This window comes from Chlorocebus sabaeus, chromosome 9 (genome assembly GCF_047675955.1).
Source record: "Chlorocebus sabaeus isolate Y175 chromosome 9, mChlSab1.0.hap1, whole genome shotgun sequence".
NCBI lineage: Eukaryota > Metazoa > Chordata > Mammalia > Primates > Cercopithecidae > Chlorocebus > Chlorocebus sabaeus.
Window position 1 is genome coordinate 8,090,243 of NC_132912.1, and position 27,140 is coordinate 8,117,382.

At 40.9% G+C, this 27,140-nt stretch overlaps 1 protein-coding gene across 2 annotated transcripts in view; it reads left to right on the plus strand.

Moving 5' to 3' along the window:
* TAF3 (TATA-box binding protein associated factor 3) overlaps positions 1 to 27,140 on the plus strand; it is a 199,996-nt gene that overhangs the window by 169,435 nt on the left and 3,421 nt on the right. For both annotated transcript variants that reach the window (XM_008002223.3, XM_037983327.2), the window contains exon 5: positions 23,014 to 23,266. In XM_008002223.3, the coding sequence (XP_008000414.1) occupies positions 23,014 to 23,266 (253 nt within the window). The remainder of the gene's footprint in view (positions 1 to 23,013; positions 23,267 to 27,140) is intronic.

Consider the following 27,140-nt stretch of genomic DNA (forward strand, 5'->3'; position numbering starts at 1 on the left):
CTCTGTGGCCCAGGCTGGAGTGCAGTGGTGTGATCTCAGCTCACTGCAGCCTCCGCCTCCTGGGTTCAAGCAGTTCTCCTGCCTTGGCCTCCCAAGTAGCTGGGACTATGGGCACCTGCCCCCACACCTGGCTAATTTTTGTATTTTTAGTAGAGACAGGGTTTCGCCTTGTTGGCCAGGCTGGTCTCAAACTCCTGACCTCAGGTGATCCACCCACCTCAGCCTCCCAAAGTGCTGGGATTACAGGCATGAGCCCCCATGCCCGGCCTTTCATTCTCTCTTACCATTGATTCCTTTTGGTTTTCTTTTATGGACTTATTTTTTCCCCCTTCTTTTCTTCTTGCTCTTGGTACATTAACTCTGTTTCTTCTACGTAAATATTCTCATTTTCTCTTTAGGTTTGTTATGCAATGATGCTTCCCATTTCTTTATTACCAGCTCATGTTTCTACCCCATGAGTCAGACTAATCTGCCCAGTTACTGGAAAGTTCTGCCTGGGTGAACCAGCAGCACCTCAAAAATAGCATCTCCAAAATTGAGCCCAGCATTATTTCCCCCGGCGTGGTTCTTCTTCTGTTTCCTATATGTTGATGATGAGACCAGTGCCTCCATTTTCAAGGCATTTGGGGCATTAGGGTAACTTGAATGGAGGCAAAAACTCTCTGACTAATAGAATTGGGAGATTTTCTTTATGTCATAGTGTCAGACTGGATGTCCTGAAAGCAAAGATAAATGTCTTCTTAGCTCCAAAAGTTTCCCAAACTGAACAAAACCAAGGAAAGAGAAAGGCCTTGACCTAGAAGTCTCCGTTAATATCCACTTGAACTCTCAGCATCTTGTAACTTCCGCTCAGCATCTTCAAGCTTGGCTCTCTCCTCCTTGTCTAGACACAAATGGTCAGGTCAGTAGCAGCCAATGAGAGAAAGAAGTCTGTATCGCTATTCACAGGGATCCATAACTCACCCCAAGCAAAGATACCTTCAGCTAAGAAACAGGGGAAAAAGGGATATGTAGCTAGGATTTTAATAAATGAAGATTACATAAGAAGATCTGAGAAGCAAAATACTTAAAACTCTGATCAGGACATAATAGGCTTTCAAAAAACAGACTAACTGCTTCAAAATATGTAACCTAGAAAGCAAAAGTTTCCCCTACATCTCACCCTTCCCTTGAGTTAATCACTGCTGACTGTCCCATGTGTGTATCAGCAATTTTTATAAAAACAAGTTAGGGGCTGGACGTGATGACTCACACCTATAATCCTACCACTTTGGGAGGCCAAGGCGGGCAGATCACTTGAGCCCAGGAGTTCAAGACCAGCCTGGGCAACATGGCGAGATCTTGTCTCTACAAAAAATAGAAAAATTGGCCAGGTATGGTGGCATGTGCCTTTAGTCCCAAGTACTCAGGAGGCTGAGGCTTCACTTGAGCCTGGGAAATCGAGGCTACAGTGATTCATGATCATGCCATTGCACACCAGCTTGGGCAATAGGAGTGAGAACCTGTCTCAAAAACAAAAAAACTTAGAATTATCTTACACATACTGTTCAGCAGCTTATCCCCTCCCCTCTAATAGATCATGAACATTTTCCCGTGTCTGTGTGACATGGCATTTCATTTTACTGTTGTATCATAATTTATCTTTCCCATCCTCAATTTTTGGACATTTAAGTTCCAGATTTTGCTATAACAAATAAAGAAACAACATCCTCATATATAGATTTTTGTTTATTCAATGTTACTAGGTCAAAGAATGTAAACATTTAAAATGTTTAAGAGATTGTTATGCCAAATTACCTTCTAAAAGGCTGTACTGGTTAAAATTCCCACCAGCAGTACATGAGAATGAAATGACCCTATATTTAAGAAGAATTAGTGCAATCCTATGGTTCTAAAGTTGAAGATGACTCTGGGCAACTAGTAGCAATTTTATATGAAAAGTTCAATCCATTCTTCCCCCTTGTGGGCCTGTGAGTTCCTTTTACAAAGAGAAATCCTTTCCTCTTTGGGGGAAGCTGTTGGTTGAAGAACAGTTAACAGCTTTATTCAGGCTATTCCCAGGTCTCTTCTGAAATCTGTAGGTCCTTGGTGCTGGCTCCATCTCTGGTGAGTTTTTCTTCATTAACTGCTTTACTTATGTAAACATAATACTGCAGAGAATTGCATTCTCTGGGATAGTGTTTGTGCTTTGGAGTACATGTATGAAATTCATCTGTGAAGGAACCTGGGAAATATTATGAATTTACTCATAATATTTATAAGTAACTTATATTTGTAAGTAATGTTTATAAGTAACCAATTTTTAAAAACAGGCCAATATATTTGATGTTGTTACTGCTATTAAATCAAGTTACCAGGGCTGGGTAGGGTGGCTCATGGCTATAATCCCAGCACTGCGGGGGGATCCCTTGAGGCCAGGAGTTTGAGACTAGTCTGGACACCGTAGCGAGATCGTGTCTCTACAAAATATTAAAAAGATAGCTGGGGCTGGGCACGGTGGCTCACGCTTGTAATCCCAGCACTTTGGGAGGCCGAGGAAAGCAGATCATTTGAGGTCAGGAGTTCGAGACCAGCCTGGCCAATATGGTGAAACCCCGTCTCTATTAAAAATACAAAAATTAGCTGGGTGTGGTGGTACACACCTGTAATCTAATTCCAGCTACTCAGGAGGTTGAGGCAGGAGAATCACTGGAACCCAGGAGGCAGAGGTTGCAGTGAGCCAAGATCATGCCACTGCACTTCAAACCTAGGCAACAGAATGGGACCCTGTCTCAAAAAAAAAAAAGCCTGGTGTAATGGTGTGTACCTGTAGTCCCAGCCATTTAGAAGGCTAAGGCAGGAGGATCACTTGAGCCCAGGAGTTTGAGGCTGCAGTGAGCTGTGATCACCACTGCACTCCAGCCTGGGCAACAGAGTGACTCTGTCTCTCAAAAAAAAAAAAAAAAAAAATCAAGATGATCAAGTAGGCATTTTCTTTGGTTTCTGTTTGTTTCTTTGTTTATAGTACCCCTCTTTTTTGGAAATAAGTATCTATTACAAATCCCTGTGTAAAATGGTACATTGTTTGTACTTTGCACTTAAAAGTTTATTTTTGTATAAATACCACAGTAAAAATGTTGTTTATTTAAAAAATGTGTGTCCTATTTGTTGCCTGTTTTTTAGTCATTGTATAGATTCTTTCCTGGTGTTTTATAAAATATGTTTTATCAGACTTAGTTTTGCCCCAAGTGGTGGCAGGGCTGGTCTATTGTGAATTCAAGCACATGATCTATCAAGATTTCAACCCAGAGGAAATGGACCCGGAAGTCCCAGAGCAAGCAAGCTCTCAGTGGGCCAGCTAAGATCACGTGACCAGCCTCAGTCACTGTACCCGTGGACACACGACGGCTCTGATTGGCCTGGCTCGTGTGTGTCGCTTGGAACTAGAGGTAGGATAAAGCCCGCTCAGACCACATGGCCAGAAAGAGGGAAAAGAGAGAGGACTGAAGGCAGGGGCAGGGCAAATGGGTGCTGTGTAGAGATAGGCAAACCCAGCAGATGCTCGGAGCCTAGACCTCTGCTATGCCAAATGCTAGAAGCCATTGGGCTTATTTATATATATTTCATGGTGCTGAGAAATGTCTATTTGCATTATTTATTTGTGAAACGTTCCTTCCATAAATTGTGCTGCTGTTTTAAGTTTCCTATGAAATATGTTTTTAAGTATCATGGTATTACGTTGTCAAAGGTAATACTGTTTTCCCACACGGTGCTATATACATCATAGATACTAAATTAAAACTTTTGATAGAAATTACAAAATTTGTGTTACCTTTCTATATAGGCATATTTAAAAGCTAACATCCTAGTTTCTGTAGATTCCAATCTACCAGTATTTCCCATGCTGAATCATAAGCTTCAGCATTTCTTTAACAATATCTCGGCGTTTGGTATAAAACCTTTTAACTTCAGATGCAGAGAATATTTGTTAGTTAGGTAAAAATGAGATGGTGACTGGTACTAGTCCATTGTCCAAAGTCTGAAGCATAATGTTCCCGGTATATGTATGTCAACTCTGTCTGTGATATCATATACTTACCTGCTTTTATTTTATAACTGTGTGCATCTTGAATATAATATTTTTCTAAAGTTTACTGTAATTAGAAGATCTTTAAAATTCCCTTTAGAATTGTATTTTTCCCAACAGACCCAGTTAAAAGTAACTGTATATATTTTTAAGGGATTGTTTTAGTTTCTAGTTTAGATTAACTAGTAGGACGCTTCTGGCTAATGTTCCACATTAGCCTGGTTTTGAATATATCTCTAATGTGTGTTATAACCCACCTGAGAAATGCTGCTTGGCCTGTATATGAATATGAGTTCTGCTAAAACACTGAGGAACCTTGAGAGTTGCTAATGCCTCTGGGGTCATTTGTTCTGAACGGAATGAATAGAATGAGTAAATCACAATTGCAAGTGGTAAATAGCCATGTTCTAGTTTTTTTCTCACCAAACCATTCAAAGCCAAGTGAGCAAGGCAGAATGGCTGGCTACCTTTTTATTGTTTTTGTCATTTTGTTTATTTGGCTTATAATTTAATACAAGGAAATTTGTATCTGCCTTATATGGAGGCTGCCTTCAAAGTACATGGTCAGGGTAAATTTTGAATGACCTCTACATCTTTTTTCTCGCCTTGCTAGCGTGAACGGTTTTTCTGTATACATACATACATCTGTAAATCAGTACATGTGCTGTAATGTTATTATATAGTTTTAAAATACATTAAAAGAAGAAAAATGGCTCTTAAATAGGAAATGCATTTTAGATTGTCCAGCATTTGGCTGTTCTGCTTATTTTTGCTCCCTTTACATCTAAATTAAAACAATTAAAAGATTCCCCATCAGTTCAAAGGTCTCTGCAGGGCCCATATTGTTGACATGAGTGGGAGTGAAGAGGAAGAGGAGCACAAGAGGTAGTTAGAGAGTCCTGCTCTGAGCCCTTATCCCACAGCCCTCCTCACAGAAGACACTAGCCTGACTCACTGCCCTGCCTGCTTGTCATGTCCCTGTAGCTGAGGCTGAAAGCTTCTCTTAACCCTACTCCATGGTCCTAGATGTTAGAGGCAGAACCTCGAGGATTCAGAGGCCTAGAACCTAAAGCAGCTCTCAGACGCCTTCAACCCTTTTAAGACCTTCAAGGTTAGGAGCTGCAGTGACCTTTTCTTTTCTTTTTTTTTCTCTTTTACAATGATCTTTAATGTGAATCTGAAGTCAGTGTAATAATTTCAATCATCTCTTGCCTCAGAGAAAATTTTGGAAACTTTCTTATGTACATACATATATATGTGTGTATATATAAATTAATATACACACATGTATACATGTATATATGTATATGTGTGTATATATATACATATGTATACATGTATGTGTGTATAAATATATAGACACACATATATACATATGTATATATACATATGTATATATACACACACATACATACATGTATACATACACCCATGTGCATGTATATATAATAAGTGTGTGTGCTTATATTTTACAGTTACCATTGCACCATTTTTTTTCCTCAAATTGTTAAACTCCTCTTCATTCTCATTTTGGAAGATCATTTGTTTATTAGAAGAGATATAATATTAAACAGGCAATCACAGAGGAGAATGACAGCACAAAGGTCAGGAGTGTGATATAGATTTATGCACACACACACACACGCATACATAAACATAGTCACTTCTTAGCCCACACAGATGAATATATGTATATGTATGTGTGTGTCTATATCACATGCTCTAAATAAGTATATATACACTATATTTTTTCCATCCTATTTACAAAGTACAATAAGAATTCATATAAACCATGGTGATTTTGGTGAAGACCTAGCAGCTTTTTTGAATTTTAATATATTTTGAAGTGGTAATGTTGGATTTTCCAAGCATGACTTCAGTAATAACTGAATTTTATAACTCTCCAGTGAGATACAAATCTTAATCACAATCTTGTTCATTTTTCAAGTTCACTGCATATCATCTTATTACCTTTAATGTTTTCAAATAACTTGGGAGGTCATTTGATCCTAAAAATAAAAAGTAAAGGTGTGTCTTTTATGGCTAACTTACAACTTTTAACATTTTCATGTGAAAGCATCTTTTACTAAATAATTACCCACCGTCTATAGACTGTAGGCTCAGGGACTACAGAAAGTAAAGTTTCATCCATGTTGAATGTTCAATTTCATTTGGCTTTGCTTTTTCTTAGTAAAAGCACCCTCTTGTTTGCTGCAGAGCAGCAAAAGCCTTTCTGAAATCACAAAATCTTTTAAAAGTTCTGACTCCAGAAAATTTGGTTTTGAAAAGAACCCTCAAAGTACCCCAGACAACACTCTCAGGGTTTACATTTTTGAAAAGTTGATCTGCATTTAACGCATACTGATTTTGATTATATACATAATGTAACCATGTCAAAGGTAGTAGACTTGAAAATAGTGAATTTGGATCACATGTTAATTCTCTCAGGAGCATAAGTAAATATCACAGTAGACGGTAGGAAGTGTTAAAGGCTGGAAGAGATACATCTAAAATTATAAAGAAGTTCAAAGTGATTACTCCCAACTAGGAAGGGCTAAAGAGGTTTGGGGAAAGTAGAATTTAAGTAGAGCCCTTTAGGGTGAGTAAAATTTACAAATGGAGAAATGTGAAGAAGAAAAATAAAAGCAAAGATGTATGGTGTGATATAATGAATGCACATTTTCCCTTAAGAAATTTCCATAGTCTTCTATTGACATAGTAGTTCATATGTGCCCTAGTTTTATGATTAATGATCCGAAATCATTCTGGATTGAATGCATATTACCAACTTTTAAAAAAGTTTTTATTAATATTTTCAAACATAAAAGAGTAAAATAAGACACTTTCATCTGCTGGCAACTTGGATACATTTAACAGTTATCAAAATGTTGCCATACTTGATTCTTTTCTTCTTTTTCTTCCTAACGCATTTCCAAACAAATTCAAAACTTAGTATCATTTCACCTCTATATTCTTCAGTATGCAACTCTAAAAATATGGTTATTTTCTCATATAATCACAATGCTATTATACATAAAATATACAGACATTTTCCGTGTTACCATCTAATACCTAGTCCATATTCAGATATCTTTATTTGTCTCAAAAATATCTTCAACAGTTTAATCAGGATCCAAACCAGACTTATATCTCATAAGGACTTTTAATCTAGACCTGTTATTTCTAATCCGCACTCCTACGCCCCTCCTCCTCTTTTGCTGGGGAAGGGGATGGGTTCTTACTCTGTTGCCCAGGCTGGAATGCAGTGGTACAGTCATAACTCACTGCAGCCTTGAACTTCTGGGCTCAAGCCATCCTCCCACCTCGGCCTCTTGAGTAGCTGCAATTACAGGCACACACCACCACACCCAGCTAATTTTTTTTTATTTTTTGTAGAAATGGGGTCTTGCTATGTTGCCCAGAATGGTCTCAAACTCCTGGGCTCAAGCAGTCCTTCTGCCTCAGCCTCCCAAAGTGCTGAGATTATAGGCGTGAGCCACCGTGCCCAGCCCTTTCCTTTTTGCCATGCAATTGATTTGTTGAAGAAACCAGATCTTTTGTTTAGCAGAATATCTCACTTTCTGGATTTGTCTGTTTACTTCCTTGTAATGTCATTTCAATTATTGTTCTATCCCTGTAACTGGCATTTAGTCCTAAGTACTTGATTAGATTTAAGTTCAATCTTTTTTTCTTAAAGGATATTTTGCTGCTCTGTACTTCTTAGTACTTCAGATCAGTAGGCATGGAATATCTGATTGTCACATTCTTAGTGATACTGAATCATTTCATTGGGAAATTATTTTTTAATCCAGTCATTCCTTTCACATGTATTAGCCGAAATTCATCCTTAAAGGTAAATTTCAGCTGCCCAGAGAGGCAGGATAAGTATGCAGTCTTTTTTTTTTTTTTTTTTTTTTACTTGCCAGTCTTCAGTGAAAAGAGTTGATGGAGTTGATATAGTTACCTCCAGTGATGAGCACAGGGTTTTGGAAAGGAGAAAGGGTTCTCTCTCTCTGTGTCTCTTTTTCTCCCCCATCCCTCCCCCTCTCTCTTTTTTCTCTCTCCCCCCACCCCTCCTCTCTCCCATTTCCCCTCTTCCTTTGTCCCCCTTCTTTCTCTTCCTCTTTTGTTTTCATGTTCGTATTGTACCATCTTGACCAACGTGAATTCCTTCATGTTGCCTACTGGATTTTGACACAACCCCATTTGTGTTTGATAGCTGTCTTACTTTCTGGTAAAAAATACTCCAGGTTTATCTTGCGTATTTCCTGTGTATTCTTGTATATTTCCACAGATCTGGAATTAGCAATTTCTCCAAGGAACCTTGGTTCCTTTTGATGATGAATGGTGTTTAGGAACCATAATCTGTCACTAGAGATGCCCACTGCTACTGGGATGTCATTATTCTAGGCCTTTACAAGGGACAGAAATAGGAAATAGATGGGTTTGAAAAGAAAAGGAAAAAAAACTATGAGTTTATACTGTTTCCAGTTCAGATTTGACATTACTGCTATGTATTTATTTATTGTCATTTAAAAAATAGAGATGAGGTCTTGCTATGTTGCCCAGGCTGGTCTCAAACTCCTGGGCTTAAGCAATTCTCCCACCTCAGCCTCCCAAAGTGCTGGGATTACAGACGTGAGCCACTGTGCCCAGTCACATCTTTTCTTTCACATTAGAAATCCTGAGTCTTGACCGGGCATGGTGGCTCACACCTGTAATCCCTTTAATTGACTTGAAGAATCAACGTAAAACTGATTCTCATAATTGGCATTGGGTATTTGGTGTTTTTTGATCCAATCTGAAATATAGAAATGACTGTGTTACAGTTTTGTATCTTAAGGACTGGTACTCTAAATATAATTTCTTCCAACTTCTGAATATTTATTTACATACCTAAGTTAGAAAAATCGAATACCTGGTGTGTTAGTTTTCTATTTCCACATAATAATTGACCCTGAAACTTAGTGATTTGAAGGAATAAACACTGATTACTTGCTAGTTTCTTGTGGTTGGGGATTTGGGTGGTTCTGGCTCAGGTCTGTCTTCAGGCTGGTGACTGGGACCACAGGCATCCAGAGGCTTCTGTGAGGGCAGAGAAACCGCTTCAAGCTCATGCACAGCTGTTGGCAGGAGGCCTCAGGGACCTCTTCATAAGGCAGCTCCAGCATCCTCCCCACAGAGTAACTGACTGTCCCCATAGAAGCCACAGCCTGTTTTGTGACCTAGCCTTGGAGGTGACATGTGGTTATTTTCACCATGTGCCGCCAGCCATCCAGCTCAGCCTGTCCAGTTTGCGAGGGAAGTGTGCCAGTGTGTGAATGCCAGGAGGCCAGCCACCACACTTGGGCTTAGTATTTCTGGGACTTTTCATAAAAATCAGAAAACAAAAATATGAAGATTATGTGTATGTGTGTATCACTGATCCAGATATGAGATTTTATAGTAATATGATTGATTTCGAAATTTCAGTGATTTTTTTTTTTGTATTTGTTGTGAGGAGGGGTTAGGTTTTTTTGGGTATCTGTATTCTTTTTTTGAGACAGGGTCTCGCTCTGGGATTTATTTGAGACAGGGTCTCAGCCAGACTGGAGTACAGTAGTGCAATCTCAGCTCTCTGCAACCTCCACCTCCTGGGCTCAAGTGATCCTCCCTTCTCAGTCTCCTAAGTAGCTGGGACCGTAGGCATGCACCAGCACACTCTGCTAATTGTTTTTGTTTGTTTTGTTGTTGTTGTTGTTGTTGTATTTTTGTAGAGACGAAGTTTCCCTGTGTTGCCCAGGCTGGTGTCAGACTCCTGAGCTCACACAATCTGCCTGCCTCAGCCTCCCAAAGTGCTGGGATTATAGGAGTGAGCCTCTGGGCCCAGTCGAGAAGGGGGTTAGTTTAAAATACAGCATGGGAATCTCTTTCTCAAGGTGGTTGGTATTTCTGAGATTGATCAAAAACTGAAATCTGAAGAAAAGTAAGTTTTGGTGTAAACAATATGTTTTTTCATTGAGGTGATTTTCCTCCCAAATGTTGACCTTCCTGTTCAAAAGTTTCTGTAAAATTCATGGAAGTGGTTGCAATCGTTTTTACCTGTGGCATCATTTTGTTACCATTTAAGAATGGCCGTTCACTTTCAGAAGTAAATAAGTAAGCCATTGTAAGGAAACTTAGGAACTTTGTGTGCAGTTTAGTAGCCAGCTATTCAGACTTTGATAATTTGGATTACTGGTTTCATCGTGTTTGCACACAATAGCTGAATAATGAGGATCATTAAATGTCTTGTGCAGACATATCCAACTTGTGTTTGCCGCTAACCCTGGAGGCTCTGTGCAGCTGGGGAGGTGAGCACGGGCTCTTTATTGACTTGACAAGCTGTGAGTTTGCATTACAGGCCAAGCAGCTCATGACCCATTCTATTTATGTCACTGGTTTGTGGTGGGGAAACAGGTAAAGAAATCCTGCTGAAAATCCCTCCTTCTGCACGTTTTTATGAATAACGCCAGTGTTTATAGCAGTGAGGGCACTGTGATCAAATCCTCCAAAAGCTGTAATGCTACCAGCATGGAGCCATTGTGGGACCAGCTGTGGGCGGTATTGGTTTCTCTGTGAGACATTGCTTATTCAACAGAAAGCTCTGGATGAGAACTTACTGTGCAATTAAACAGGAGAGAAAAAGTGATACTTCAGGGAGAAAAATAAAGAGAAGCAAAGCACCGTCTAGAAGTATGAAACAAATAATGGTTGGCAATAAAGGCCAATAGGAATTCCAAATTATTTTTACAATGATCAATTTAGGTTAAGTGATGATAGTTCATCTCACAAGTGATGAAAAATTGTATCATGTTATACTGTTAATTATTTTTCTGTTTTGTTTAAAATTAAAGAAATAATAAAAGGATTGTTTTTAAAACTATTTTCAGTCATCACAAAAATAACCTTAACTTAAGTCAAACTTTCAAACTCTGGTGAATTTTCTCTTGAATTTCAAAAGAGTTGGGGAAAATGAGTTACTTTAGTGCCTATATACCAGTCTAACCCCTGGAAAACAAAGAGTTAGGATAAAAGTTTGTCTTGTCAACATTGAGTAGCCACTTTAATGTTTTTTCTTTTACTAAGAAAATTTGAGTGAGAACTCACTCTATATACATTTTTTTAATTTAAAAGGCGTAGTGTAATTGAACTGGGAATGTTAGGCATGTTTTGAAGGATTATCTTATCATTACAAAGTTATTTTTAGCAAAATGCCATTTCTCTAAATTGAAAAAAATGAGAACATATGCACAAGCAGACATTTCTGAGATTTTAAGTATTAACCCATAAAATCGGTCAACAATCTATTTCTATCTGTTGGCCACACTGCTAATTTTTTTTTTTTTTTTTGAGAAGGAGTCTCACTTTGTCGCCCAGGCTGGAGTGCAGTGGCGCAATCTGGGCTCACTGCAAGCTCCGCCTCCCGGGTTCACGCCATTCTCCTGCCTCAGCCTCCCAGTAGCTGGGACTACAGGCGCCCGCCACCACGCCCGGCGAATTTTTTGTATTTTTAGTAGAGACGGAGTTTCACCGTGTTAGCCAGGATGGCCTCGATCTCCTGACCTCGTGATCCGCCCGCCTCGGCCTCCCAAAGTGCTGGGATTACAGGCGTGAGCCACCGCACACTGCTAATTTTAAGCCATTCTAATGGGCACCATTATTCGGCCTTATAGGTAAGGGAGAGATCTAGAAAACGTAGGGAGAGGCGGGCGTGTAATGGTTCACGCCTGTAATCCCAGCACTTTGGGAGGCCGAATCACCTGAAGTCAGGATTTTGAGACCAGCCTGGCCAACATGGTGAAACCCCGTCTCTACTAAAAATACAAAAATTAGCCAGGTGTGGTAGTGCACACCTGTAATCCCAGCTACTCGGGAGGCTGAGGCAGGAGAATTGCTTGAACCCAGGAGGCGGAGGTTGCAGTGAGCCAGGATCACGCCACTGCACTCCAGCCTGGGCAACAGAGTGAGACTCTGTCTCAAAAGAAAAAAAGAAGAAGAAGAAGAAGAAGAAGAAAAAGAAATGTAGGGAGAAAATTAAAGGACATTGGAAAAGAGTCAAGTAAGGCAAATAATACTCATTATGTGTTTGGTATAGCTGAAAACAATGTAAAACCATTTCCAGAAAACAGAACGAAGCCTTCATAATCTATCTGATTGTACCTGGTGCTGGGAATGACTAGGTGGCTGAGGAACTGGAATCTGTGTTGGCAAACAAAAATCTCAGTGGTCCTGCGACTCATTAAGCAGATGGAAGGAAGGTAGGCAGGGAGGAAAGAACAGAGGAAATGGGCTTGTATTTTAAAATATTTTAAACAGGCAAAAATAATTCTTTTACAGAAGAGTTCTCACTGCAGTAGTAGGTATTATGCTTATTAAAGCTAATTAATATTTCTTGAGCTGCTGTGTTTAATACTGCAAGTAATCCAAAGACAAGATACAAACCTTACTGTTAGGAAATTGACTGCCTAATGTGGATGATAGAGACAGATCTGCACACAATTGGGACACAAAGCAACCATGGGCAATGTATTTCTTTGAAAAGACAAGACCCAAAACTACATACCAACCTTAATATCTAAAGGCTGTTAAAAAAAATTTTTTTTTGAGATGAAGGCTCACTTTGTCGCCCAGACTGGAATGCAATGGTGTGATCTTGGCTCACTGCAACCTCCACCTCCCAGGTTCAAGCGATTCTCCTGCCCCAGTATCTCAAGTAGCTGGGATTACAGGCGGGCACCACCATGCCCAGCTAATTTTTGTATTGTTAGGAGAATTGGGGTTTCACCATGTTGACTAGGCTGGTCTCAAACTCCTGATCTCAGGCAATCCTCCTGCCTCGGCCTGCCGAAGTGCTGGGATTACAGGCGTGAGCCACCGCACCCAGCCCAGATTTATTACTTTTTGTACGAAAACACCATCGTTATAGGAGGTTTTCTCTTCCCCCTCTTTTGACCCTGGCCTTGTTGGTCTGGTATGGATGATGCACTCAACTTAGACACACCCAATTGTGCAGCTCCTTGATCTCGCTCAGAGCTTTGAATTTCACAAATTCATAGTAGGACTACAACATTATGGTCAACATTTGTCTTGAAGGCTTTTTAACCAAAGTATCATTTTTTTCCCCAGTAAATTAATAAAGTATAATATACACACAGAAAAGTGAATTAATTTTAAGTGTATAACTCAAGCCATCCTTTAATAATTCCTAGCAACAGTTTAGATGTATACATTGTAACAGGTGTTTTCATCTTTTTTGTTTTTGGTTTTTGTTTGTTTGTTTGTTTTTTGAGACGGAGTCTCGCTCTGTTGCCCAGGCTGGAGGGCAGTGGCGCAATCTCAGCTCACTGTAACCTCCACCTCCTGGATTCAAGCGATTCTCCAGCCTCAGCCTCCCGAGTAGCTAGGATTACACGCATGCGCCACCATGCCCAGCCAATTTTTGTATTTTTAGTAGAGTGGGGGTTTCATTATGTTGGCCAGGCTGGTCTTGAACTCCTGACCTCAGGTGATCCCCTCGGCCTCCCAAAGTGCTGGGATTACAGATGTGAGCCACCGCACCCAGACTTTTTCGTTATTTTTATTATACAAGTTATGTTTGTTAATTATAGATAAAAGGGAAAAATAGGCATCCACCCAGCACAGTGGCTTAATGCCTGTAATCTCAACACTTTGGGAGGCTGTGATGGGAGGATCACTTGAGTCCAGGAGTTCCAGACCAGCCTGGGCAACATGGCAAAACCCCATCTCTAGACACAAAAAATATGTGTACAAAAAGTTAGCCAGGCATGGTGGCACGCAGCTGTAGTCCCAGCTACTCTGGAGGCTGAGGTGGGAGGATCAGATAAGCCTGGAAGGCAGAGGTTGCAGTGAGCCAAGATCGCACCACCACACCTTAGCCTGGGCAGCAGAGTAAGACCCTGTCTCAAAAAAAAATAAAAATTAATTAATTAATTAAATGAAACATCTATAATTTTCATATAGAGGCAATTGCTGGACACTTTAGTGTATATTTTTTCAAACTTTTTCTAAGTATACACTCATACTTTCTTGTTTGCTTTTTTTATTTTCTTAGAAAAATTGCATCTTACACCTACCTTTTTCTTGGATAAACATATCATTTGTGTGTGTGCACACATGTGTATCACCGCTTCAAATAACAACATGGTATTTTGTTCATCATCATCTGTGTAGCCAATCTCCTATTCTGGGGGTATTTTAAATTGCAGTTATTCTAGTGTTTATTTTTTTATTTTATTTTTTGCAGTCATAGACAGTGCCACAAATCATATTATTTACCCCATACCTTTACACAGCTGTCTAATATTGCCTCAGGATACTTTCTAGAAGCGGAATTGCTGGTAAAGAGCTTGCACATTTTGAAGGTTTCCATAATCATTCCAAATACGGGACCAACCATCTCTCCCTTTCCCCCATACTGAGAGTACCAGGTGTTGTCAATCTTTTTCATCTTTACCAAGGAAGCGTTTTATTGTCAGGTTTATATCTTTGATTACTATGAAAATAGAACGTTGTTTCTTGTCTATTGGCTGGTTTTGGTTTTTTTATTCTATTTTCGACTTGCTGTTTCCTTTGCTTATGTTTGAATAAGAACATTAATTCTTTTTTATTCAGAATAACTCTTTGTATAAGAAGGAGTGAATGCTTTATTGTTGCAAGTAGTTTGCTTCATTTTGTCTTTTGCCTTTTAACTTTCCTGAGGTTATTTTATGCCATATAAAATTGTTGTGCAGTTAGATCAGCATTTCCCTTTATGGTTTCAACTTTTGGTGAGATGCTTAGAAATTTCGTCCTACCCCAAGACTAAAAACATCTATATTTACTTACTTTTTTGGGAATTTTTATGCTTTTGTTTTCTTTTGCCTAATTTTTAAGACATTTGGAATTTATGGTTTGTGATACAGCTCCAATTCTGAGGATTTTTTTAAATTAACTCTACCATCCAACGAGTCATAATTGAGCTAATTCTCAATCGCACATGCATAATTATTGCATAGTATACCACATGAATGTCTAAAAATTATTGTGGACAATAGCTTCCGTCTTTACCTCCAACATTTCCCACTCTCATAGCCGGCAAATAGTGAAGTTAAAACAAGGTGATAATCTTTGCAAGCAGATTTCTAAGACCCCATCCATCGATCCTGCGAATGGGTATTATAAGATAGAAGATGTTTCCCTTGAATAACCTCTCTTATTGATAACTTAAATTTTCAGGCATATTTTTGCCTGCAGTCATATTTATTGATCACAACTCTCTTTTCTTCTTCCTGTCATCCTCTGTCCTCTCTTTTTCCTGCCCCGGAACTTAACTCCATTAACAAACAACTGAAAATGCCAGGGTTGTCCTCATGCTTCCTGACCTAAAATTGTAATTCTTTCACTTGCTCTGTTTCTTCTCTTTTCTTTTTTTCTGTTTTCATTGATATCCCATATTTCTCTCACCTGTGCTTTATCCCTTCCCACATCATAAAGCATATTACTCTGCTACTTTTTTGGGGGAGCTATAATTTTGAATGTATAGAAAAATACACTAAAAGTATCATGTCATCTGGACAATTACTACTTTCTGGATCAGCTTTTGTTTCTTAGTTTGGATTCTAACACATTTTATTTAAATAACCGTCATGTTAAACACTGGGGACATAGAAATTAAAAAGGCTTTTTGTTCATTTGAGGAACTACTGATATAGCAGGGGTAACAAATCTGTGTACAAACTATTCAAATTGTTTTTTAGCCTTATGAAATTGGGTCAGTTTCTTTCAGTGTTCAGTATATTTTAGAAAAGAATGAATATTCTGCATTGATTGAAGACAGATTTTTAAAAAAATTTCCATTGGGTCAATTTCATGATTCATATTCAAACCTATATCTTTGCTGGTTTTTTGACTGCTTATTCTGTCAGTTGTGCAGGGAGATAAATATGCTTACATCTCTGGCTATGATTGTGGATTCATCTGTTTCTTACTGTTCTGTCAGTTTTTGCTTTATATGTTTTGTAGATGTGTTATTAGGTACATACAAATTTTAAACTGTATAGCTTCCTGGCAGATTGGAACCTTTTATCATCAGGAAATAGACTTTACTATCACTGATAGTTCTTGCCTTAAAGTATTTTTTGTGTGGTATTACTTTTCTTTGTATTTGTATACATCTTTTTTTTTTTTTTTTTTTTGAGACGGAGTCTCGGCTCTGTGCCCCAGGCTGGAGTGCAGTGGCGCTCTCTCGGCTCACTGCAAGCTCCGCCTCCCGGGTTCCCGCCATTCTCCTGCCTCAGCCTCCCGAGTAGCTGGGACTACAGGCGCCCGCCACTGCGCCCGGCTAGTTTTTTGTATTTTTTAGTAGAGATGGGGTTTCACCGTGTTAGTCAGGATGGTGTCGATCTCCTGACCTCGTGATCCGCCCATCTCGGCCTCCCAAAGTGCTGGGATTACAGGCTTGAGCCACCGCGCCCGGCTGTATACATCTTTTTATAGCCTCTCACTTTCAGCCCTTCTATTGCTAGATGTGCCTCTGGGCATTAGAATATATTGGGTTTCACTGTTTATACAGCCTGACAACTGAATCACTTAGACCATTTATATGATAAAATCATTGATGTTTTGAGTTTGAAATTTACCTTATTATTTTGTGCTACTTCTTTACTGTTCAGTGTTTTTTTTTCTCTCCTTTCTTTTATCAGACCAAGGGTTTTTTTTTTTATCATTCCTTTTTTCCTCATACTATACTTCGTTTGTAATTTTTACGTGGTTACCCTAGAAATTACCATACTTTATTCACTACCTTTATGCTACATTTTATATAATAGAGGGATATTAAAATACCTTAGCTCTGTTTACCCATTACTGGCTTACATATTATTATGTTGTGTAATGAATTATGTAAACATTTGGAAGATCTGCCTAAGTCAGTGAACCAGTATTTTCCAAATGACCAATGTATGACATTATAAAATTATGCATGGGTAACTTTTGTATTCAGAGTGCTAAACAGAGCAATAAATTTTAATGTAACAGCATATGAATGTCTATTGATATGATTTCAGATTACACATTGTAACTAACTTATAAGAAACTATCATTTGTTGCATTTAATGCAGCATTAAGGAAGAACTTACACCATTATCCAAGAAGTCTTTTAAAATACTCCTCCCTTCTCTAGTTACATATGCCTACATTAAAGAGGTTTGCAAAAAATTTAAAACATTGTGCCAGTCTTGGCCAGGCACAGGGGCATGCTCCTGTAATCCCAGCTACTCGGTAGGCTGAGGCAGGAGGATTGCTTGAGCCCAGGAGTTCAAGACCAGCCTGGGCAACAGAGCAAGACGCCATTATCAAAGAAAAAACCAAAACATTGCCAGTCATTTTCAAGTTTTTTGTCTTGGAAAATATAGTTATTTGCATTTTAAAAAATGTTATCTGATAACATATAATGGGTTCATTGTTGTTACTTTTAAATGAATTACTAAATATTTTTAAACTTTTCAGTTTTATTTTAATTTTTATTTTATTTATTTTTTTGAGACAGATTCTTGCTCTGTCACCCAGGCTGGAGTGCAGTGGTGTGATCTTGGCCCACTGCAACCTCCGCCTCCCAGGTTTGAGCAGTTCTCCTGCCTCCTCTTCTGGAGTAGCTGGGACTACAGTCCTGTACCACTAAACCCACTAATTTTTGTATTTTTAATAGAAATGGGGTTTCACCCTGTTGGCTGTGATGAATCACTCCTGGCCTCAAGCGATCCACCCACCTTGGCCTCCCAAAGTGCTGGGGTTACAGGCATAAGCCACTGTGCCTGCTGCAGTTTTATTTTTAATATGGTAAATATTGACAGATATAGTGCACATTCTTTTAAGTTTTAATAATTCTTAGGAATTTAAAGGGGCCCTAGGACCAAAAATTTGAGAATTGTTGCTTTAGAATTTTTTTTAAGTGTCTGCTGGCAGCAAATTCTTAGCTTTTGCCTGCTTGTGAATGTCGTTGTTTCATCTTTATTCCTTAAAGATGTTTTCAAAGACACAATTTATTTTTCTTTAGCACATTGAAGATGTTACTCCACTGTCTTCTAGATTTCATCATTGCTAATTAAGAAGTCAGCAGTCGGCCGGGCGCGGTGGCTCAAGCCTGTAATCCTAGCACTTTGGGAGGCCGAGACGGGCGGATCACGAGGTCAGGAGATCGAGATCATCCTGGCTAACACAGTGAAACCCCGTCTCTACTAAAAAATACAAAAAACTAGCCGGGAGAGGTGGCGGGCGCCTGTAATCCCAGCTACTCGGGAGGCTGAGGCAGGAGAATGGCGTAAACCTGGGAGGCAGAGCTTGCAGTGAGCTGAGATCTGGCCACTACACTCCAGCCTGGGCGACAGAGCGAGACTCCGTCTCAAAAAAAAAAAAAAAAAGTCAGCAGTCACCTGTTTCTTCTTTGAGAGGAATTGTTCTTTTTTCCCTCTGGCTGCCTTTCAGATGTTTCCTCTCTCTCTGTGATATTTTATAGCTTCACTTTGATGTGCTTAGATATAGATTTGTTTTTATTTATCTTGCCTGGGGTTTGTTGGGCTTCATAAATCTGTGGATTGGTATCTTTCATCAGTTCTGTAAAAGTCTCAGGGTACTCCTTGTTAACATTTGTCTCTGCTCCATTTTTCTTCTAGAATTATGATCAAACATGCACTAATTAGACCTTTTATTGTATTCTCTTTGCTTCTCAGGCTATGCTCCAAAAATTTACTTTGTTCTAATACTCAGTTTATAGTTCTGTCTTAAGTTGTTTCCAATCTGTTTTTAAATCACTCCATTGAATTTTAAATCTCAGTTACTGTATTTTTTAGTTTGTAGAAAGTCTGTTTGGTTCTTTTCAAATCCACTAGATCTGTGACTTCCTACCACCTATATTTCCAGCCTTTGCCTTTTATTATTTTTTAATGCTGTAAGCAAAGTTGTTTTATAGTTGATAATTCTTGTATCTGTGGTCTTTGTCCCTTCATACTAGCTGTTATGTCTTAACAGTTTTCCCTGATCCCACCTTACTTCCTCATAGGTTTGATTGTCTTTCATTATGTGCCACTTATTTTTTTTTTTAAAGATAATTATCTATATTAATATGAGACCTAGATTTTAAGATACTTCCCCTCAGGATTGTGCTGTGTGCCTGGGCACATTGCAAGTCCCAGTTACTTTAAATGTAAAGTATCCTAGAACACCAGAGGTGAACATTCATGACATTCTCATTCATCTTTACCTTATGGGTATAGCTGATTGGGAATCCTTAGTATCGGGAGGAAGTTCTATTAGACCTTCCACTTTGGGCAGATCCTGGGCTTCGACATTGGTTCTGTTCATCATAACCAAAGATCAGACTTGCCTAATGCGTAAATGCCCCTGGGGTAAAGCATCTGTGTTCTGCTTACCTCTCAGGGTTCCTGCTTTTTCCTTTAGCTTTGGTTCCATCACTTGTGTATTAAACCATTATGGGAACTGCCTCCAGAAATAGCGTTTTAAAATTTTAGTCTAGCCATAAAAATAGAGAATGCTTACTCTCTGGATATAAATGCCATAGCAATAACTTTGAACTCCTACATTACATGCCTTTTATGTAAGGCAAACCTCAGTACACATTGAGAGACAGTGTCATATACTTATTAAGATCACAGGCTCTGCCGGGCGCGGTGGCTCACGCCTGTAATCCCAGCACTTTCAGAGGCTGAGGCGGGCAGGTCACAAGGTCAGGAGATCGAGACCATCCTAGCTAACACGGTGAAACCCCGTCTCTACTAAAAATACAAAAAATTAGCCAGGGCGTGGTGGCGGGCGCCTGTAGTCCCAGCTACTCAGGAGGCTGAGGCAGGAGAATGGCGTGAACCTGGGAGGCGGAGCTTGCAGTGAACCGAGATTGTGCCACTGCACTCCAGCCTAGGCGACAGAGCGAGACTCTGTCTCAAAAAAAAAAAAAAAAGATCACAGGCTCTAAAATCAGACTGCTTTGTTTAAATCCTGGCCCTGCCATGTAGCAGTACCCTGTGTTTATTTATGCAAGATACTTAATCTCTCTGTGCCTTGGTTTCTTCATTTAAAAAAGCAGAATAATAGCTTGCCTCATGTGGTCATTATGAAAAACAAATGAGGCCGGGCACCGTGGCTCATGCCTGTAATGTCAACGCTTTGGGAGGCTACGGCAAGCAGATCACCTGAGGTTGGGAGTTCGAGACCAGCCAGGCCAACATGGAGAAACCCCGTCTCTACTGAAAAAAAAATAATAATAATACACACACACACACACAAATTACCTGGGTGTGGTGGCACATGCCTGTAATCCCAGCTACTCAGGAGGCTGAGGCAGGAGAATCACTTGAACCCAGGAGGGAGGTTGCAGTGAGCCAAGATCGCGCCATTACACTCCAGCCTGGGCAACAAGAGCAAAACTCCATCTAAAAAAAAAAAAAAAGTGAGATAAAGCAAGGCAAGTAAACATTTAGCATAGCGCCTGGTCCACAATTGGCTTTCACGTGCTTAGGACAGTCAGACCTATAGTAAGTGCTCAATAAATAGTCACTAATTATTATGTTAAGCATTTATCAAGTGTCTGCTGCACCAACAAGTGTGTGTTAAATTCTCTTGATCTTTGGCTGTATCCAGGTTAGGAAGATGATCACCCTTGCAGGAAACAAATGGAGAACAATTAGACAGCAGTAATGAAGTTATTTGCTGAAATAATGGTGAAGTTTTTGAAGTAACTTAATGTTTTATAAATTTATGATCAGAATAGCAAAGAGTCAGTGCCTTTTGGTGAAAGTGGTTTCTAAACTAGGACTATGAGGAAGTGGAACCGTGCAGGCTGGCAGCAATGAGGCCGGAGGCTGTTGTGAACAACAGCCGTGAACATGACACGGGGCCGACACTTCCCATCTGGATGCAGTTTTTAAAGTGTTTCTCCATATTGAGGTTCTCACTACAACACTCTGAGGCCACTGCATTTCTTTTCACTTTGTTGATGAGAAAAACAAGGCCTAAAGAATTGTGTGGAATAGTAGAAAGAGACAGGCTGGGACAGTCCGCAGGCTGGCGATTCCTGGTGAGGTGAGGATGGCCATATTGCATGGCCCAGAAACTTTATTGATAACTAGAGTGTGACATTGTGTGTATAAAAGTTAAAAGACAGCAAACACTAATGCGGTATGTATTGTTTATGGACACCTACAAAGGCAGGAGAGGTACAGAGAAAAAAAAACAAAGTACCAAGAGCAATAAACAAAACCCTACCCGTTTTAGGGCAGTGGTTGCTCTGGGGCAGGGAAGGAAGTTCATCTGAAATAAATATGGCAAAGCTAACATATTTTGTCCCTGATTATTACCTAGGCATCTGATATATTGTTTTCTCTGTGTGTAAAATTATATATATATATATTTATAATGTATATATGATACTTTTTTTTTAAATAAAGAAGCTTTAAAAAAAGCAAACTTTGGAATCAAGTAGACCTTGGTTCAAAAGCTGCCACCCATTTACTCAAATTCCTTTCTCTCGCCGATCTTCAGTTTCCTCATCTACAAAATGGAGTAATCATTACTTCTTTGGTGTTCTCATGAGGACTGGATGAGATGATATTTGTAAAGTGCCTAGTATAACCTCTAACTTCTTATAGGTAGGTCCTCAATAAATCATGCTTTTTATAGTAAATGAATAATCCAAGGCCACAGGTCTGTCTCTGGCGGCTGCAGAATTTGAACGCAGATGTCCCGACCCCAAGTCCAGAGCTGCTTCCATTGAGTTGTGTGAAGAGGATACTGTTAGTGGAGGAGCAGGGTCACAGCACCACAGCTCTAGCGACCCGCGGCAGCGTCACCAGGACAAAAGCTGCCGCTGCATTACCTCCCCCTCACCTCTGCAGCCCCTCTGGGAACAATCTTCTGTTTTGTGTTTTGCTTTGTTTTGTTTTGTTTTGTTTCTGAGATGAAGTCATACTCTGTAGCCCAGGCTAGAGTGCAGTGGCGAGATCTCGGCTCACTGCAACCTCCGCGTCCTGGGTTCAAGTGATTCTCTGCCTCAGCCTCCCGAGTAGCTGGAATTACAGGTGCGCGCGCCACTGCACCTGGCTAATTTTTTTGTATTTTTTAGTAGAGACGGTGTTTCACCATGTTGGCCAGACTGGTCTTGAACTCTCGACCTCAGGAATCCACCCACCTTGGCCTCCCAAAGTGCTAGAATTACAAGCGTGAGCCACCTCGCCCAGCCTGAACAGTCAGTCTGTAAAACCTGGCAATCAAAGCCAAATCCAGAAGTGAGAACGTCTTCACAGTTTTATTGACAATGGCATTGAGAGTATTAAGAAGAAACATTGGAACTGAGAAGAGATAAATAGAAACTTTTTTTTTTTCTTTTTAGCTGCTCTGTCCAGCAGCTTAGGCCAGATTAGGTTTATGGTCATTAACAACCCAAAAATCTCAAGGACTTCCAATAGCAAATGTGTCTTTCTTGCCCATCTCCGGTGTGGGACACAGGCTGCTCTAGGTCCTCTCCAGCTGGAGCCGGAGTGGAAGGAGCGGCCCCTGTCTGGGCCCCTGGAGGACTGAGGAGAGGTGGGGCTGGGCAGCTCCCCCTGTGAAGCTGTCAGAGCTTCTGCCTCAGCACGGGAACGGGCAACTGAAGTCACACTGCCTGTGCATGTGTATTGGTTACTAGAAATTTCTAGATATCTGGCCATTGAGGGGAAGTTTGGGAAAATGAAAAATTCGTCTGAGTAAGTGGAGAGGCCACTTGATGTAGGGCCTCAAACTCAGTTCTGGAGCTGCTTCTGGACGTTGAAATATTTCGCTACTGGAAGAAAAGCTATTTTGCAATCATGTTTTTAAGCACGAGTCTGGTTCGATGATGATCCTATTTTGACTTTTACCTTTCCCTCTTTTGTTGACAGTGTTATCAGCAAGGTGGTCCCTGCGCCCGAGGCCAAGCCGGCGCCCTCGCAGAACAGGCCGAAGACCCCGCCGCCGGCCCCCGCGCCCACCCCCGGCCCCATGCTCGTGAGCCCTGCGCCCGTGCCGCTGCCGCTGCTCGCCCAGGCCGCCGCGGGCCCTGCCCTGCTGCCCTCCCCGGGTCCTGCCGCCTCCGGGGCCAGTGCCAAAGCTCCCGTGCGCAGCGTGGTGACTGAGACGGTCAGCACCTACGTGGTGCGTACCTGCCGCCCGAGCGGTTAGCCTGGAGACGTTTTCGGTTCAAGACAAGTGTGTGCTCTGAGTCACTGTCGAATTTCAGAGGCATTTCTCTTTAAAATTTTATTATTTATTTATTTATTTTTGAGACAGGGTCTCCCTATGTACAGTGGCCCAATCATAGCTCACTGCAACCTCAAACTCCTGGGCTCAAGCTATCCTCCTGCCGTAGCTTCTCGAAGTGATGGGGTTACAGGCCTGAGCCACTGCCCCTGGCCAGGCACATTTCTTTTTCTTTTTCTTGTTTTTTGAGATGGAGTTTCGCTCTTATTGCCCAACCTAGAATGCAGTGGTGAGATCTCGGCCTGCTGCAGCCTTCACCTCCCAGGTTCAAGTGATTCTCCTGCCTCAGCCTCCTGAGTAGCTGGGATTACAGGCGCCTGCCACCATGGGTGGCCGATTTTTTGTATTTGTAGTAGAAACAGGGTTTCACCAGGTTAGCCAGGCTGGTCTTGAACTCCTGACCTCAATTGATCTGCCTGCCTCGGCCTCCCAAAGTGCTGGGATTACAGGCATGAGCCACTGCGCCTGGCCTTTTTTTTTTTTTTTTTTGAAAGGGGATTTCACTTTGTCACCCAGGCTGAAGTGCAGTGGTACGATCTAGGCTCACTGCAGCCCCTGCCTCCCAGGCTCAAGCGATCCTCCCACCTCTTGAGTAACTGGGGATCTCAGGCAGTCACCACCACTGTTGATTAATTTGTTGTATTTTTTGGTAGAGACAGGGTTTCACAATGTTGCCCAGGCTGGTCTCGAGCTCCTGAACTCCAGCGATCCACCTATTTCGGCCTCCCAGAGTGCTGAGATTACAGGCATGAACCACCAAGCCCAGCCAAGATGCATTTCTTCATTGCCATTTTTCACTGCATTTTCAAGCTTTTGGCTGAAAAGTTACACTGCAGTGTTCACATAGTCAACCTCCATAAATAACATCAAAGCATTGTGTTTATGTTGTTTTGGGTATGACTATATACATATAGACAATAATATCAATCTGTAAATGTAGAGATGCACAGTGGTGCTGAAATCTCACACTGAATTTCTTGATCAAGCAATTCAGTTATTCACTTGAGTGTAATTTATATAATGTACACTGATATTATGAGCCAGGTGGTGTTTCTGAATAATAGCACTAGTTATATTTTATTGGCTATGATCCAGAATATGGCAGGGCTTGCATATTAAATGGAAATGAACCACCAAATTCCTGAGTATCCAAGCATGACTTCAAATTGTAAAACCAGCTGAACACAGTGGCTCACGCCTGTAATCCCAGCACTTTGGGAGGCTGAGGCGGGTGGATCACTTGAGGTCAGGAGTTTGAGACCAGCCTGGCCAACATGTTGAAATCCCATCTCTACTAAAAATACAAAAAAATTAGCTGGGCATGGTGGCTCATGCCTGTAATCCCAGCTACTCGGGAGGCTGAGGCACGAGAATTGCTTGAACCCAAGAGGCAGAGCTTGCAGTGAGCCAAGATGGTGCCACTGCCCTCTTGCCTGGGCAACAAGAGCGAAACTCTGTCTCAAGAAAATAAATCCCACCATGTCGAATGAGTCCACGTTGTTCTGGGACTGTTTTTAGTTGCTTTCCTCTTACTTGATAGTATTAGGTCTTATTCAAACCCTGAATGCAGTCTGGCAGTAAAGTATTTATACAGATTATGTTCTTTGGACACTATAGAATTAAACACACAAACACACAACAAATATTTAAGGTGTATGGAACCGTTGCCATTGCTGTGACTACCAAATCCACAGACTGTGATATGTTAGCCTAATGGTGGCCCTGACCTTGTGTAATTAGGTAGGTACTAATATGATTGGAAAGTGGCCGGGTAGGACTCATGGTATTTGTCATTATAAACTGTACAATATTACATTTCTTTTTTTTCTGTTTTTTTTTTTTTTTTTTCTTTTGAGTAGTCTCCCTCTTCTTGTCTATACTGAAATGCAGTGGCACAATACCACTCACTGTAGCCTCGACCTCCTGGGCCCCAATGGTTGCCTCACCTCAGCCTCCCAAGTAGCTGGGACCACAGGCGTCTGCCACCACACCTGGCTGTTTCCTGGCTGGTTTTTTTGTTTTTGTGTATGTGGAGATGATGTCTCCCTATGTTGCCCAGGCTGCTCTTAAACTCCTGGACTCAAGCAATCCTCCCACCTTGGTCTCCCAAAGTGCTGAGATTACAGGCGTGAGCCACCATGCCTGACCTATTATTAAATTTCCTTAAAGGAGTTTTGGAAGGAACTTCTAAAACCGTGATCATCCAGTTGGTCCGTTCAGGGACCAATCGTTGTAAGTATTTAATTGAGGCAACATTACCCCCAAATGGGTTGATCAGGAAAGATTTTGTACTTAACCTCCTCGACCTTTGTGTCTTTATCTGTAATTAAGAAGTTTGTGTTAAACTTGGTGATCTCTGTGGTATGTTCCAGCTCTGGAAGTTCTGGTTTTCCAGTAGATCTTTGAACTAACTCACCTCCTAGAGATGAGTCCAGCTGGAATAGACAGTGTAGAAGGAAAGCTTTCTGGCTGTGCATGGTGTCTCACGCCTCTAATCCCAGCATTTTGAGAGGCTGAGGCAGGCGTATCGCATGAGCCCAGGAGTTGAGACCAGACTGGGTGACATAGTGAGACCCCATCTCTGCAGAAAATACAAAAATTAGCCGGGCGTGTTGACATGTGCCTGTAGTGTCAACTACTCAGGAGGCCGAGCTGGGAGGATCACCTCAGCCTAGCGAGGTCAAGGCTACAGTGAGCTGTGATCACACCACTGCACCCCAGCCTGGGCGACAAAGTGAAACCCTGTCTTTAAAATAAAAATGACAATTTTAAAAAAGTCTTCTACCTCATGAAGAGACGCTTTGTGGGCAGAGGACAAAATGTGTGATTTAGATGACATATGCAGGCTAGAGAGCAAAAAGGCAGATTTTGTCACTGCCTAATGGTGTGATGTTGGAAATGCACTTAAATTCTCTTAGCTCCGGTTTCCCCATTCATAAGCTACCCAGAGGTTGCTTTACAATGATTAAACGAAATGAGATGTTTAGAGGAATGTAGTAAGCTGTGAAGTACTTGGTGTTAGTTCCTGTCGATGCTGTGGCAAAGCTCTTGTGCAGCACATAGTGTCACGGCCTTCTGACTTCAAGCAAGGTCAGCCAGCAGCAGGACTGGCCACACGTGGGAGCTTCAGGGCATAGGATGTTCCACCAGCCTTGGCCACGAGACAGCGGGTACGGGTGACTGCTGGTTCTCACCCCTTGTTACTTTTTCTCCTGAAATTACAGAGGGTCAGAGATGTAGTCGCCCACAGATTTTTTTAGGAAGTTTTCCTGTCAATGTAGTTTGCCTTTGTAGAGTTGCCTTAAAGGAAGCCCATCAGTACAGTGAAACGTATATGCACCCCCAATGCACCTGTCACACACAAAGAAAGCCTTTTTAAAAGCACATCTAGTCAGTGTGGTATTTGAAAGTCTAGGAAGAACTATCCCTTATGAAATAAACCGGATGCAATAATGTGCTCTGTTATTGTAAACACTTTTGAAATTACCTTTTTCTTATTGCTGGTGTTTAATGCCCATCAGTGAATTACTTCTTCCAGGTTGGCTCTGTTCATGTGGAGTTTGAGGAAGTGGTTAATAGGATGTTCCCTCTTTAGGACTGCTAAGTTAAATAAAGTCAACTCCAGAGTACACAACATTTGTAGCAAAATAATGTTGAACCTTATAGCTCTTTGGTTTCCCTATCCCCTTATTTCATTTGCCCTTTAGTTGATTGTACTTTACTAAAAATGTCATAAAGGGAATGGAAAGTTACTTAGTAACAACTCTTT